The sequence below is a fragment of the Diplotaxodon limnothrissa genome, linkage group LG9 (assembly GCF_057381915.1).
Source record: "Diplotaxodon limnothrissa isolate DT_005_m linkage group LG9, D_limnothrissa_male_GT1.1, whole genome shotgun sequence".
Taxonomy (NCBI): domain Eukaryota; kingdom Metazoa; phylum Chordata; class Actinopteri; order Cichliformes; family Cichlidae; genus Diplotaxodon; species Diplotaxodon limnothrissa.
In genome coordinates, this window is record NC_140604.1 from 14,703,499 (window position 1) to 14,716,175 (window position 12,677).

General features: G+C 41.0%; 1 protein-coding gene across 2 annotated transcripts in view; it reads right to left on the minus strand.

Moving 5' to 3' along the window:
- LOC146625338 (uncharacterized) overlaps positions 1–12,677 on the minus strand; it is a 169,047-nt gene that overhangs the window by 50,599 nt on the left and 105,771 nt on the right. The window contains exons 2-3 of one of the 2 annotated variants that reach the window (XM_085362772.1): positions 11,347–11,452; positions 9,795–10,391 (exon numbers count right to left, since the gene is read on the minus strand). In XM_085362772.1, the coding sequence (XP_085218898.1) occupies positions 9,795–10,391; positions 11,347–11,364 (615 nt within the window). In that variant the 5' untranslated portion in view covers positions 11,365–11,452. Of the gene's footprint in view, positions 1–7,363; positions 9,470–9,794; positions 10,392–11,346; positions 11,453–12,677 lie in introns of those variants that run through there. The other variant, XM_085362773.1, reaches the window with a different exon arrangement.

The window sequence follows — 12,677 nt, forward strand, 5'->3', positions numbered from 1 at the left end:
TGTCAGATCAGCATCCTGATGTGGCACACCTGTGAGGTTGGATGGATTATCTCAATATGGCAGATGTGCCCACTACCACACATTTGGACTGATTTGTGACCACTGTTTGGGAGGGATGGTTATATTGTGTATCTGGAATGAATTTTAGGTCTCTACGTCCATCCCATGGGGAATGGGAGCAGTAACAAAGGTGTTGCGTTTATATTTTTGTTGAGTGTAGATCCAAAACCAGTCTAATGTTATTAGAAATGTGTCTATTTCTCATAAAGCCTGATTGTGTCTCATCGATAATTGTATCCAAAAACTCTTTAATTCTGTTAGTAAGTACTAAAGCCATAATCTCATAGTCATTATTGAGCAGACAGACGGGTCTCCAATTATCAATAAGAAGTAAGTCTTTGTTTGGCTTTGGAATAAGTGTTATGAGACCCTGAGTAAGAGTAGGAGGGAGGGTGTTATTCTCTATACTTTCTATGAAAACCTGCAGTAAGAACGCAGCCAGGAGATTAGAAAATGATGTATAAAACTCTGCAGTTGAACCATCTGTGCCAGGAGATTTGTTGGCCTTAAGTGCAGAAATAGAATTACAAACTTCCTCCACAGTCAGAGGGCTGTCACAGAGACTTCTATCTTCCACAACAATAGTTTTTAGGTTTTTAATATTATTGAGAAACAGTGTTGAGACATCCTCATCATAGTTTGAGTTGTACAGTTTAGTATAGAATTTGGCACAGAAATGTGAAATTTCTCTAGGATTGTCAGAGACAGTGCCATTAATATTTAGTTGGTTTTGGATCTGTATTTTTCAAGCCTGAAAAAGCAGAATTTTGTTCTCCCTCCTCCAGCCACCTCTTCCTGGATCTTACAAAAGCACCCTCAGCCTTGCATCGATATATATTAGCGTATTGTCTGTCTTGTTTTAATATTGGTTTAAAATGGAGCACTGTAACAAAAAATAATTTCCCCCAGGGATCAATAAAGTATTCTGATTCTGATTCTGATTCTGATATAAACCGTCCAATTTATTTTGAAGGTCTAGTAAAGTTAATTTATCTTCCTCTGAGATTTCTTCTGGGGATTTCTGGTAATAAGAGGCAATTTTGCTGATCACTTCTTCCTCTTCAGCTTTCCTTGATTTAATAATTTGACTCCCATATCTTCTCAAGAATTTGCATGCTTCAAATTTAAAAAGTTCCCAATTGGTACAAAAGGACTTCTCTGTGTTAGCTTTATTCCATAATGAGCCATTAATTTATTAATCTACATTCTAACCATTTTATCTTTTAGTAAGGAGTTATTCATTATTTCTTCTAAGGAGTCAAGTAATTTATCATTTTCAGATTTATTATTGTAACCATATATATTTGCTGTAATGAAAGTACTGTTATTGTGTCTAATTATTGAACAAAGGTAGTGTCTAGTAGTAGCGACTGCTGTCTCCAGGTAGAAACAGCAGTGATACACCTGCTGCTGTCAGACCTGCAGGTATCAGGCTGTGATGTTTTCCTTTATAGTGGACAGAAATATTTGGAGTGGCACAAATAATTTGTGTGGCATCTTATTGAATGCAGAACAGCTGATTGTTCTGTAAATTGTTTGAAATGGTTATAAAAAAGGGGTAAAAGGTAAATGGCTGCAAAAACTTTGTTGTTTGCAAAACTTTTGCATATGATTTTAAAATTGTCAATTAATATTTGCATGTAAAATTATGAAATGTGATTCATTAAACATGTTTGTGGTTGTTACAGTAAAATATATAACTTTTTCTACTCGGATTTTATGTTTTTGTCTGATTTTAGATCAATTGTGTCAGTACAGTATGTCAAAATGAGAACATGACTGTAAATTCAGACATGTGAGGTTGTGCTGAAAAGAATGATGCCAAACAAGGCAAAGTAAATCGTTTGTAAAGGTGAAATATGGAGGTAAAATCAAAAGTAGTTAAAATTGGCCAATTATCCCCTGGTGCCCAGAGGGTTAAACGTTTTTTTAAAGTAACGCTATAGTTACTTTTCAAGTAATTCATTACTTTCAGAATCTTGTAACTCAGTTACTAACTAAGTGACTTATTTGAAGAAGTATCTAGTAACTATAATTAATTACTTTTTCAAAATAACTTGCCAACACTGTTTATAAGGAAGTGAGTCATTCGCAGGATTTGTGGAGCGTTCTGATGGTGAGAGATAGCAAACCACAGATCGTTCTATTGAGAGATATGGAGCCAGAGAGGCAGAGGAGAGGTTCTGTCGTGTGGGAGTATTTTCAGTAGATTTTGGTCAGTTTTGGTTGGGTTTGCCAGCTTTGTGTTCTTGTTATTTGTTTTTTTGTGTTTATTTTATCTAAAAATGTAAAAACCTTAAATTGTCAAAAATCTGCTTTTCATAATATAAATATCATGATATAACTTTAGAAAGACTTCCATTTGACTCTTTACATTTAATGTAATAAAAAAATATTTTTAAAGTAATCTTAAATGTTATTCTACAAATGTGCAGCAATTTAATGTGTTTATTCTTTTTAGCTTATAGTCTGTGGAACCCAGGACAACCAGATACCTGCATCTCTACCAGTTTCGGTGCACTCCAGCCTTCTTTTTACAGCACAGTGTTAACTTTATGACCTTTCACAGCACCTCTGGAATCTGGATGGCCGACACCTGACAATCAGGATGAACCGTGTGTTTGGCTGATGTTTGTTTTTCTTTAAGAGTGTTTGTAAAGCACAGCACAGACAGACATGCGAATCGATCAAACTTTTCTACAAAACGTTATACCAGTCCGGGTCAGGAAGGGCGATATAGCACGGACCCGTCAGATGACTACGCCGGATGGAAACATAACCGGAAGCGTCCCAGGGACTTTCCCTTTGACCTTCATCCTGGAACCGACCTTTGACACTTGGATGTTGGCTTAATTTTTACCCAAAGAGAAGTTTGACCCTAACAAAAAAACACGATACTGTGATACTTTGATGTTTTTTTCAAATAATTTGGAGCGAGATTTATGTGACTGTTCATCTAAAATCCAGCAGAGAGTGAAAATACAAGAGCTGCTGCAATCCTCTGCATTAATGATCTCTGTTTCTCTCTTTCTGTGTGTGCATGTGTGTGTGTGCATGTGTGTGTGTGTGTGTGTGTGTGTGTGTGTGTGTGTGTGTGTGTGTGCATGTGTGTGTGTGCGTGCGTGCGTGCGTGTGTGTGTGCGTGTGTGCTCACAGAGGGGAGGTCACAACAGGAGTTCCCTGAGTTGACACGTATGAAGCATAAAGTCAGTTTGGAGCAGTTGGTAAACACAGAAGTACATCCAATCTTGACTAAATTTCTTGTTTATCTACTTCATGCACATTGCACGCACAAGAATCCAAATCTCTGTATCACAATGATTTCATTAAAGCCTTATTATTTTATGGGGGCAATATCACATATTACCGTAGATCATTAATAGGGAACAAAAAAGAAGGATCACATCGGCAATGTTGCTGGGAGACAGAAGTCTTGACACGTACTTATAACTTAAACCACAAAAAACTCAGTTACAGCTGGTAAGATTTGTGGTATAAACCAGACTATCACAGTCTGCATCTTTACAGGGTTGTTTTCTGCTTTTGTTCACTCCTAGTGTGATTAAAAAACAACAAACACAGAGCCCACTAACTATTAGCCGCTTTCCCCCCTAAACAGTCAGTTGACTGAGAGAAATGCAATCCATTATTGTGAACGCTGAAGGAGATGTGCTCCAAGGTCAAACTTATATTTCCTTAACTTACATCCTATGTTCTGTTTAATTCCGGCATCCCTTCATGGCTTGATGGAAAAAATTGGTTAAACCATTGCTCAACTTATGTCTGAATGATGGCAGATAATTCTGATGAAACTGACCCCGTAAGAACTTTGCAGCTGAGTCGAGGGCTCGTGGAAATAAGGTCAGGAAGTGTCCGGCGTGACTGCGCGTGCGGGCGTCTGACAGACACACTAGTGCAACTCAGAGTGTGAGCAGCAACTCCTGTATACTAAACATAAGAAAAGTAATTTGTAGTGCTTCTCTTTTTTTAAACCGAGATTCCAGGGATCATGCTTATATGGTTTTCTTTTATTCAAAAACAGGTTAGTTTAGCGATCGTGTAACTGTGTCCTTGACCTTTTTACCGGCTTGAGAAGTTGGTTCCCTGGTGCAGATATCTGGGATGGTTCAAACGCCGAGTCTCCAAATGCAAACAAAAGGTTATTTTACACGTTATTTCTTAAATGTGTATAAATGGGATGATGACGATAAAAGTAATAAACAATAAATGTAAATCTGTTTTTTTAACTTTGCAGACTCATTTACCCACTCCAGTGACAGCGATAAAAAAAAAGATCATGACTTTAAAGAGATTATGAACAAAATGCATTACATTTTGTTTTTTGCTACATTAACAACTTTTCCAACTCTGATTCTCTGCAGGACCAACACGGACACCAGTTTAGACTGAAATCCAGTTCCGACGGCACACGCAACATGTTCAAGCTTGCACGGAGGCATCTTTCTTTCAGCTTAACGAGTGAACCGTCAGCTCGTTCAAACACACGTTAAAGTCCGTTTGGCTCGACACCACCGAACAGAGGCAGCAATATAACATAGCTAACATTAACAGTGCAGTGAATCCTGCTTGTGCCGTGATATTCAGGACTGCAAACCGAGCAGCATCACTGACTTTCAGCTTGTTGTGTTTGTGGATATATGACTGACTTTAATTATCCATAAAATCATCACATTCTCTGTAAGATTAAGGTCGACTATTGAACAGCGAATATTTTAAAGGCTTTAAAACCAAGTCAGTACAAACATCACTAATGTCACATAACTCTGCCGACATGTGGCCAACAGTAATGCTTTAATGTTCTTCATTATTAAACATTTGCACATAAATAAGTGACATAGTATTCAGTAAGGCGAGTTTATTTATATAGCACAATTCAACAACAAGGTCATTCAAAGTGCTTTACAGAGACATTAAAAAACAAAAATAAAAAGCATGATTTAAAATTGATTAAAAAGAATTTAAGCTTAAAAGTGTGGATTTGGTGCTTTATTCTATAAAGACACATCTCCTGGATGCACTGGTACGCATCTTCAGTGATGTATCCTAGGGTCATCAGGTGTTTCGGGTCTCTCTCTTTTGGCCACAGCTTGTATGATGTTGGAGACATCCTCATCAAACTTCTGCCACTCGCTCTGGCTGCTGGCTGGGGGCCACTTAATCCGCTGTTGTGGAACTACACTGCTTGGATTGGAAGAGTCCTGTGCATGGAGGGACTGGGCTCTGTGGGGTGCCTCCTGGCCGGGCTCCTCCTGCGTCTCACCAGGTTCAGGACCTGTGCGTTGCACCTCACTCTCCCGCTCCAAACATTTCATTCTAGCCTGATGGACATTTAGGCCACGCTGGTTCTTGCACAGCTTGCCGCAGATACATGTCTTACTCGTAGTCCTTTCCATTGCATTAGTCGTTAACCTTAAGTCCGTCCGATTGGAGACCTCATCCTCCCCCCCTCTCGGGGTCTCCTGGGGGTATCTTTCTTTAGGGCTTTCCATAGCTTTTTGGGTGCTTTCTCGCGAAAACTGCAGACCGGGATGCTAGCCCACCCTGCCCCTGGAGCCGTCTTTCCGAGCTGTCATCTGTCTCTCCAGTCGTCACCAAACTTTCTTGGTTGTCACCTAGACTCTTCCTAGGCGTCACTGGCTCAGCCAGAGTTTAACTATAAAGACACATCTCCTGGATGCACTGGTACGCATCTTCAGTGATGTATCCTAGGGTCATCAGGTGTTTCGGGTCTCACAACATCATACACCCTCGCCCAGGCGACCCAGCCGGGGGTGATCAGGCCCCGACTTGCGTACCAGTAGCTACCCACGGATCAGCCCTCTTAATCCACAGCCACCTTGTGGCTTTCTCTGCCGCTTCACTCACAGCCTGGATGGCCCTCTTCTTGGCTGCCCCAGCCACGCCCAGCCGGCCTAGGACTTTGCAGAGTGATCGTCCTGCAAAGCCCCTACAACCCACTTCTATGGGCTCATAGAAAGTCTTCCAGCCCCTTCCCCTGCACTCTTGCACTAGTTCCTGGTACTTTCCTCGTTTCCTTTCATTAGCCTCCTCAATCCGCTCTTCCCAGGGCACTGTGAGTTCCAGCATGATCAGCTGTTTTGAGGCCTCAGAAATAATTATCAAGTCTGGCCGGAGTGATGTTTTTGCAATGTTCTGAGGGAACTTTAGTTGTTTACCCAGGTCAGCCTGTAGCTGCCAATCAGAGGCTGTGTTGAGAAGGCCAGTTGTCAAATGTGGGCGCACCTGGGGTTTCTCTCCAGCCTTAATAAAAGAGATTGCCTTCCTCGGAGCATGATGATGCTTGCTGGTGCTGATTGCTGAGGCAATCTTTTCAGCAACTACTCTGAGCACCTGGTCGTGCCGCCAACGATACCGACCATCGGCCAGGGCCCTTGGGCAGCCGTAAGCATAAACCTGCTCGGGAGCCGTACTGTACTGTACTGTACTTCCTAAGGAGGCTGAGGTCTTTTAACATCTGCAGGAAGCTCCTGAGGATGTTTTACCAGTCGGTGGTTGCTGGAGTACTTTTCTATGCTGTGGTGTGCTGGGGGAGCAGCACAGCAAGGACTCATCCAGGCTGGAGAAACTGATCAGGAAGGCTAGCTCTGTGGTCGGCATGAAGCTGGACACTCTGGTGACAGTGGCAGAGAAAAGGACATTAAAGAAACTGATGGACATTATGGACAATGCCAGGCATCCTCTGCACACGGCCATAAACAATCAGAAGAGTCTGTTCAGTGACAGGTTGCTTCTCCCAAAGACAAGAACTAACAGACTTAAAAACTCCTTTGTCCCACACGCCATCAGACTGTTTAACTCCTCTCTGGAGGGGAGAGGGAGGGGAAACAGGAGGACAAAGGTGGGGGGAACAACTAAGCTGTAGTGCCTCTTCACCTCACTGTGCAATACCTTTTGTGCAATACTTTTGTAAATAGTCAACGGTGCAATAGACTCAATACTTGAAATGTGCAATTCACTTGTATTTTTATTTTTATTCCTATTTATTCTATTTATCCCCTTCGTATATTTTATTTATATTGTCTCTGTATTTATATATATGTGTGTGTGTATAACTCTGTAACTTCTGTCGGTGCTGTGCTTTTTTGGAAATCGAATTTCCCAGAGGAACCCACCCGAGGGATTAATAAAGTTCTATCTTATCTTATCTTATCTCTTACTTTATGTAAACAGGATTAGATCGCGGCCATGCAGGTATGTCCGCTTCATTTATACGAAAGCAACAGCGATATTCCACCACTGTTTCACCATAAATAAATAACATCAATGTAACTAAAGATAATGCAGCACTTGATCCTTTTATTGATTTCACACAGATACATACAGGTCATTTCCTAAAAAAGGGAAATGTACTATTAACATTCTATTACGTGTATGTGATTATTACAGATGTAATTCATATTTCAGAGTAGTAATTGTAAATTACTTCGTGTAATCAAGATGAGAGACCACGGCTATAAAAGCGAAGGTGGATTTGGGAAGTCTGTCGCAGCCATGTCCTGTCCGTATACGCAACCAACCCATTGAGGAAGGTGCAAGATTGATAAGGAGAGTCCTCAGAATTCAGCGTATATTGCGGGATAGACAGGATCCTTCAGCTCAGCGTGACAGTGTGCTCATTGAGAGATATCGATATTCCCATGAGGGTATTATTTACCTAACCAACTTGTTGACAAGGGGGTGCAGGACCACCACCTGTCTTTTTTTGCTCTGCCCTTTTCTTGGTTGCTGTTATGAACAAACTAACAGACTATTACAGGGTCTCTTTCCAAGAGACGAAAAGCAATATAAGAGATAAATATTACCATTCTGTAGAATATTCCTATATTTCACTTTTATTTGTTCCCATGTTCTAGTGGGTCCTGTTGTGGCTCTAATGTGTAAGGGGATATAATATAACATATTATAATACAATATAATGCCATATAATATTGGATAATATCGTGTCATATGATAGATCTACCCTACCGCCTACTGGTGTTGGCCAGAGGGGCCGATGGCGCGATATGGCAGCCTGGCTTCTGTCAGTCTGTCCCAGAGCAGCTGTGGCTACAACCGTAGCTGCTTCCACCAGTGTGTGAATGTGAGAGTGACTGAATAGTGGCATTGTAAAGCGCTTTGGGTGCCTTGGAAAGCGCTATATAAATCCAATCTATTATTATTATTATTATTATTATTATTAAATCACCTACGAGTTTAATTTGTCAGCAACTTTCTGCCAGCCCTCTCTCCTTGCTTTTGCAGCCTTTGCAGTGTTCCCTTGCGTTTTAATTAAACTCTGAAACTCCTGAAATCCCTCAATCAAGAGTTCTTGCTCTGCTGCCGAACAATACTGAGCGCGCTCCTTCGACATTTTCGCTGACCAATCAGCGGGTTGCCGATCAATGTTTCTACTATCGATGCGTAGCCCCTTTTACGACACCCAGTGATGTCACATTACTGCGTCCAGCTGTACTAATCGTCAACGGCAGGTGTGTTCGGGGAACCGGATTAGCGCGCTCACGGTTAGCGCGATGGTTTGGTCTTGGATGTGTCATTTGATCTTGGATGTAGTGAGCGACGTACGAAGAGCGGGCCCCTGGACAGAGAAAAAAGGACAAAACTGACTCAGTAAAACGACAGAAAATAAGATCCCATGTAAATCTGTATTATGTAGAAGTTCAGCCCAGCAACCAGTTCAGTTCAACACAAGTTTAAATGATTCTATCTGAACTCTGTGGAGCCTGATCTCAAGCTTTTTGAGTCTGACACTGAAACCAGAGGATCTTTCTGTCTCTTCAGATTCACTGTGATCCAGTGATGGGAGTGATTTCAGCCCTGAGTGATCACGCTGATGTTTGCACAGAGCAGACAATGAGGTGAATGTTTGGGCACATTGGTAACAGTGAAACAGTTTATTAGTAACGTGGGATCGTTTGTGTGTGGAGTATGAACTGAGATTCCTGAAGCTCTTGTCACACTGGTCACAGCTGTAGTTTCCTTCCATGTGTGTACGTTCATGATAGTTACGACCATTTGACTGTGAGAAGCTTTTGTCACAGTGTCTGCACTTGTATGGTTTCTCTCCTGTGTGGACTCGTTTGTGTCTTTTAAGCTCCCTTGTAGTGGTGAAGGATGACCCACACTGATCACAGAGGTGCTTTTTAACCCCACTGTGAATCAGTTCATGTTGTTTTAACTCAGTTGGTGTGGTGAAGCTTCTCCCACATTCTTTGCAGTATTTCAGTTTGTCTCCAGTGTGTCTACGTTGATGTCTTTTTAGGGTGGCTTGCTGACTGAAAGTTTTTCCACAAAGGTCACAACGAAAGTCTTTCCCACCACCACAGTGATGACAGGGTTGAGAACTGGATCCATCTGTGTCGCTCTGCTTCTAAACAAAGACACAAAGACAGTGTAAGTCAGTCCTTCAACATTTTTATCCTGAACGTCGCCTGAAATAAAGAGCATCTCTGCAGACGTCCAATTACATTTGACTGTTTCAGTTAACACACTCAGTTTACTGGGCTGCAATAACTACAATACTACCACCATAATACTACAGTAATACTAAAATCATAACTGACATGAAAATCTGAATAATCACTCAGAGCTGCTTTTCCATGCAGTAGAATTACTAACATGCTAACACAGTTTAATGAGCAGAGTTGTTCCAAACAGTCAGGCTAAAATGACAAGATAACAATATAAATACATACCTCACAGTAACTGCACTTGTAGAGTCTCTTTCTGGTGTGGATCTGTTGGTGTCGTCTCAGGTCATGTGGAGATTTAAAAGTCTTCTCACACAGGTCACATTTATAAGGTCTCTCCTCAGTGTGGGTAAACATGTGTTGTTTTAACTGTGCATCTGTTGTAAACTCTTTGCCACACTGTTCACAGCAGTACACATCATGTCTGGTGTGAATGCGTAGGTGTATATTTCTGTGCTCTTGCCGGCTGAAAGTTTTTCCACAGATGTCACAGCTGTATGCCTTAATTCCAGAGTGGGTAACTAGATGCTTCTGTAAGCTCCTACTGTGAGTAAAAGCTCTGCCACACTGATCACAGCTGTACGCTTTAACTCCACTGTGGATGAGATGGTGTTGTTTTAGGGAATCCTTCCAGGAAAAAGACTTTCCACACAAGTCACAGCTGAATGGTTTCTCTCCAGTGTGGATGACCTGATGCTGTTTTAGATTAGCCTTCAAAGTAAAATCCTTCCCACACTCGTCACAGGTGTGTTTTTTCTCTCCCTTTCTTCTGTGAGGTTTGTCTGCCTCCTGAGAGCGCTGACTTCTCGCTCCATGTTGGTCCTGCAGTGACAGAGATACAAACAGAGGCAGTGAGTGAAATGCAGTCGTGGAACAAACTCAACCTTCAAACTCCCTCCATTAACACTAGTTTTAAACCTGAAGGTGGAGTGTGGCACCAAACACCTTAAAGGTCTCTTATCCCCACCTGCTGGTAGTTCTAACACATTACATCCAACCTGCTGTTAAAAATAATTCATGACTGTTCAAACACTAAAATCATGCCCATTCCTCCTGATCGTACACACACACACACACACACACACACACACACACACACACACACTTACTTTTTCTAGATTTATACATAACCATTCAGTGATAATAAATCCTATGTTTGTCTTATTAGCTGCTGACAAAATGATTGAACAATACTGGTTTTTTTTTACATTAAGGAAAAGGCACCAAACATCAAACCAATTTAAGCCTAAACAGTAACACATGAAAGTAGAGCAGGGCGATATGACCAAAAATATTTATCACGATATACATTTGAAAATTTGTGATAACAATATAACTGACGATGTAATTGACGCGAGACAAAATACTTTACAACTCCACAACTTTATTAGTGCAAAACACCCATCAATATATTTTCACTTAAACAAGCAGCTGTTTTTTATGTGCATTAAAGTTATATAAAAATTTAACAGTGCAAATGCAAATTGCTTGCTGAGAGTTTAACCAAAAGGATTTTCCAGAGGAAATTGGCCGACATTTGCTCCAAGGCATTTGTATTTTCACTGTTAAATTTTTATATAACTTTAATGCACATAAAAAACAGCTGCTTGTTTAAGTGAAAATACATTGATGGGGTTTTTTTGCACTGATAAAGTCGTGGAGTTGTAAAGTATTTTGTCTAGTGTCAGTTTTATCGTCAGCTATATTGTTATCGCAAATTTTCAAATGTATATCGTGATAAACATTTTTGGTCATATCGCCCTGCTCTGTCTGTCACCTTCTGTGTTGAGCTCATTGTTTCCTCTGTAGTGGCTGAGCTGAGTCCAAGTAGCTGAAAATGTTCCTCTGCTGCTCCGTCAGACTCTTCTCCTCCTGCTGATCAGCTGGGACACAAAACAGATCTTTGTTAGGCTCCACACTGCACTGAAGAGTCAAAGTGTCTCATATGTTCAACAAATTTTTGCTTCCCGAGGTGTGCAAACAGACACAAAAGGTTTGAGCACCGATACCAAATTTAGCAGTATGCAGACCAGTAGCAGGAGAGACTGAGGCCTGTTATTAGAATCAAATGCCCAGTGGGCCGACACACCGATTTGCAGCGTTAAGACAAAGACAGCTGTGTTTTATCCTGGAATACATTTATTTTACATTTTCTTGAAATTTTTTCATTATAGCACTTTTACCTCCAACTAGGGGTGCAACGATACACAAAATTAACAGTTCAGTTCTGTTCGATACTTTGGTGTCACGGTTCGATATTTTTTCGATACAAAAAAAAAAGTTCATGCCTTTTTAATTAGTCATTTATTAACATTATAAATATATATTTTAACTCAAAAGTACAGTTTTTAAATTTAATGTTGATGAAACAACAAAAATAAATAAATAAATAAATAAATCTGATTGAGGAATCCCTCATCTTTGGAAAAGAGAGTTTATTACAGAGAAATGGCTCTTTCCAATAAAAGCTATTCTATACGCTTCTTCTGGGCTATACTCTCAGCAGCATATTAAACATATCAGGTCCCCATAAGGAGAATCATGTGCTAACGGCTGCCTAAATGACTCTGGTAACGTTTGTGGCATGTGTGCTTGTTGTTTTTGTCTGCTTCCACTTGTCTTTGCACTAGGATGATGTCGGCATAAATGTGTAGTCATATTCATTGTGTTCCCACTAGTGCTGTCAGCGTTAAACTCGTTAAAATGACGTTAACGCCATAACGCTGCAAATCTCCCTTAACGAGTTACCATGGATCGTGTGCGTGGGGCTGGACGGCATCAACATGTTAACGAGCTAACTGCGCTAACGCACTAGTTCCCACCAATTGAGCATTGCGTGGCACATCGGACATACTGTTTTACTTTTGTCCATGACGCGCTTACCATCAGGGTCATGCTTCACATGAACATCACGATAGTTTCAAACGCCAGATCTGAATGAAGGTGGGGGAGGTTCAATTTCGGGTAGCGTTGAGGCAGTTGCCATATTGCAACGAGCTTGGCTTCTGTCTTGCTAGCTTGCACTGCGCTCAGTGGATCTGCACTCGACAGTGCAGCCTAGGCGGGGTAGTCGAACGCAGATCTACTGAGCGCTCAACACAGACAGCA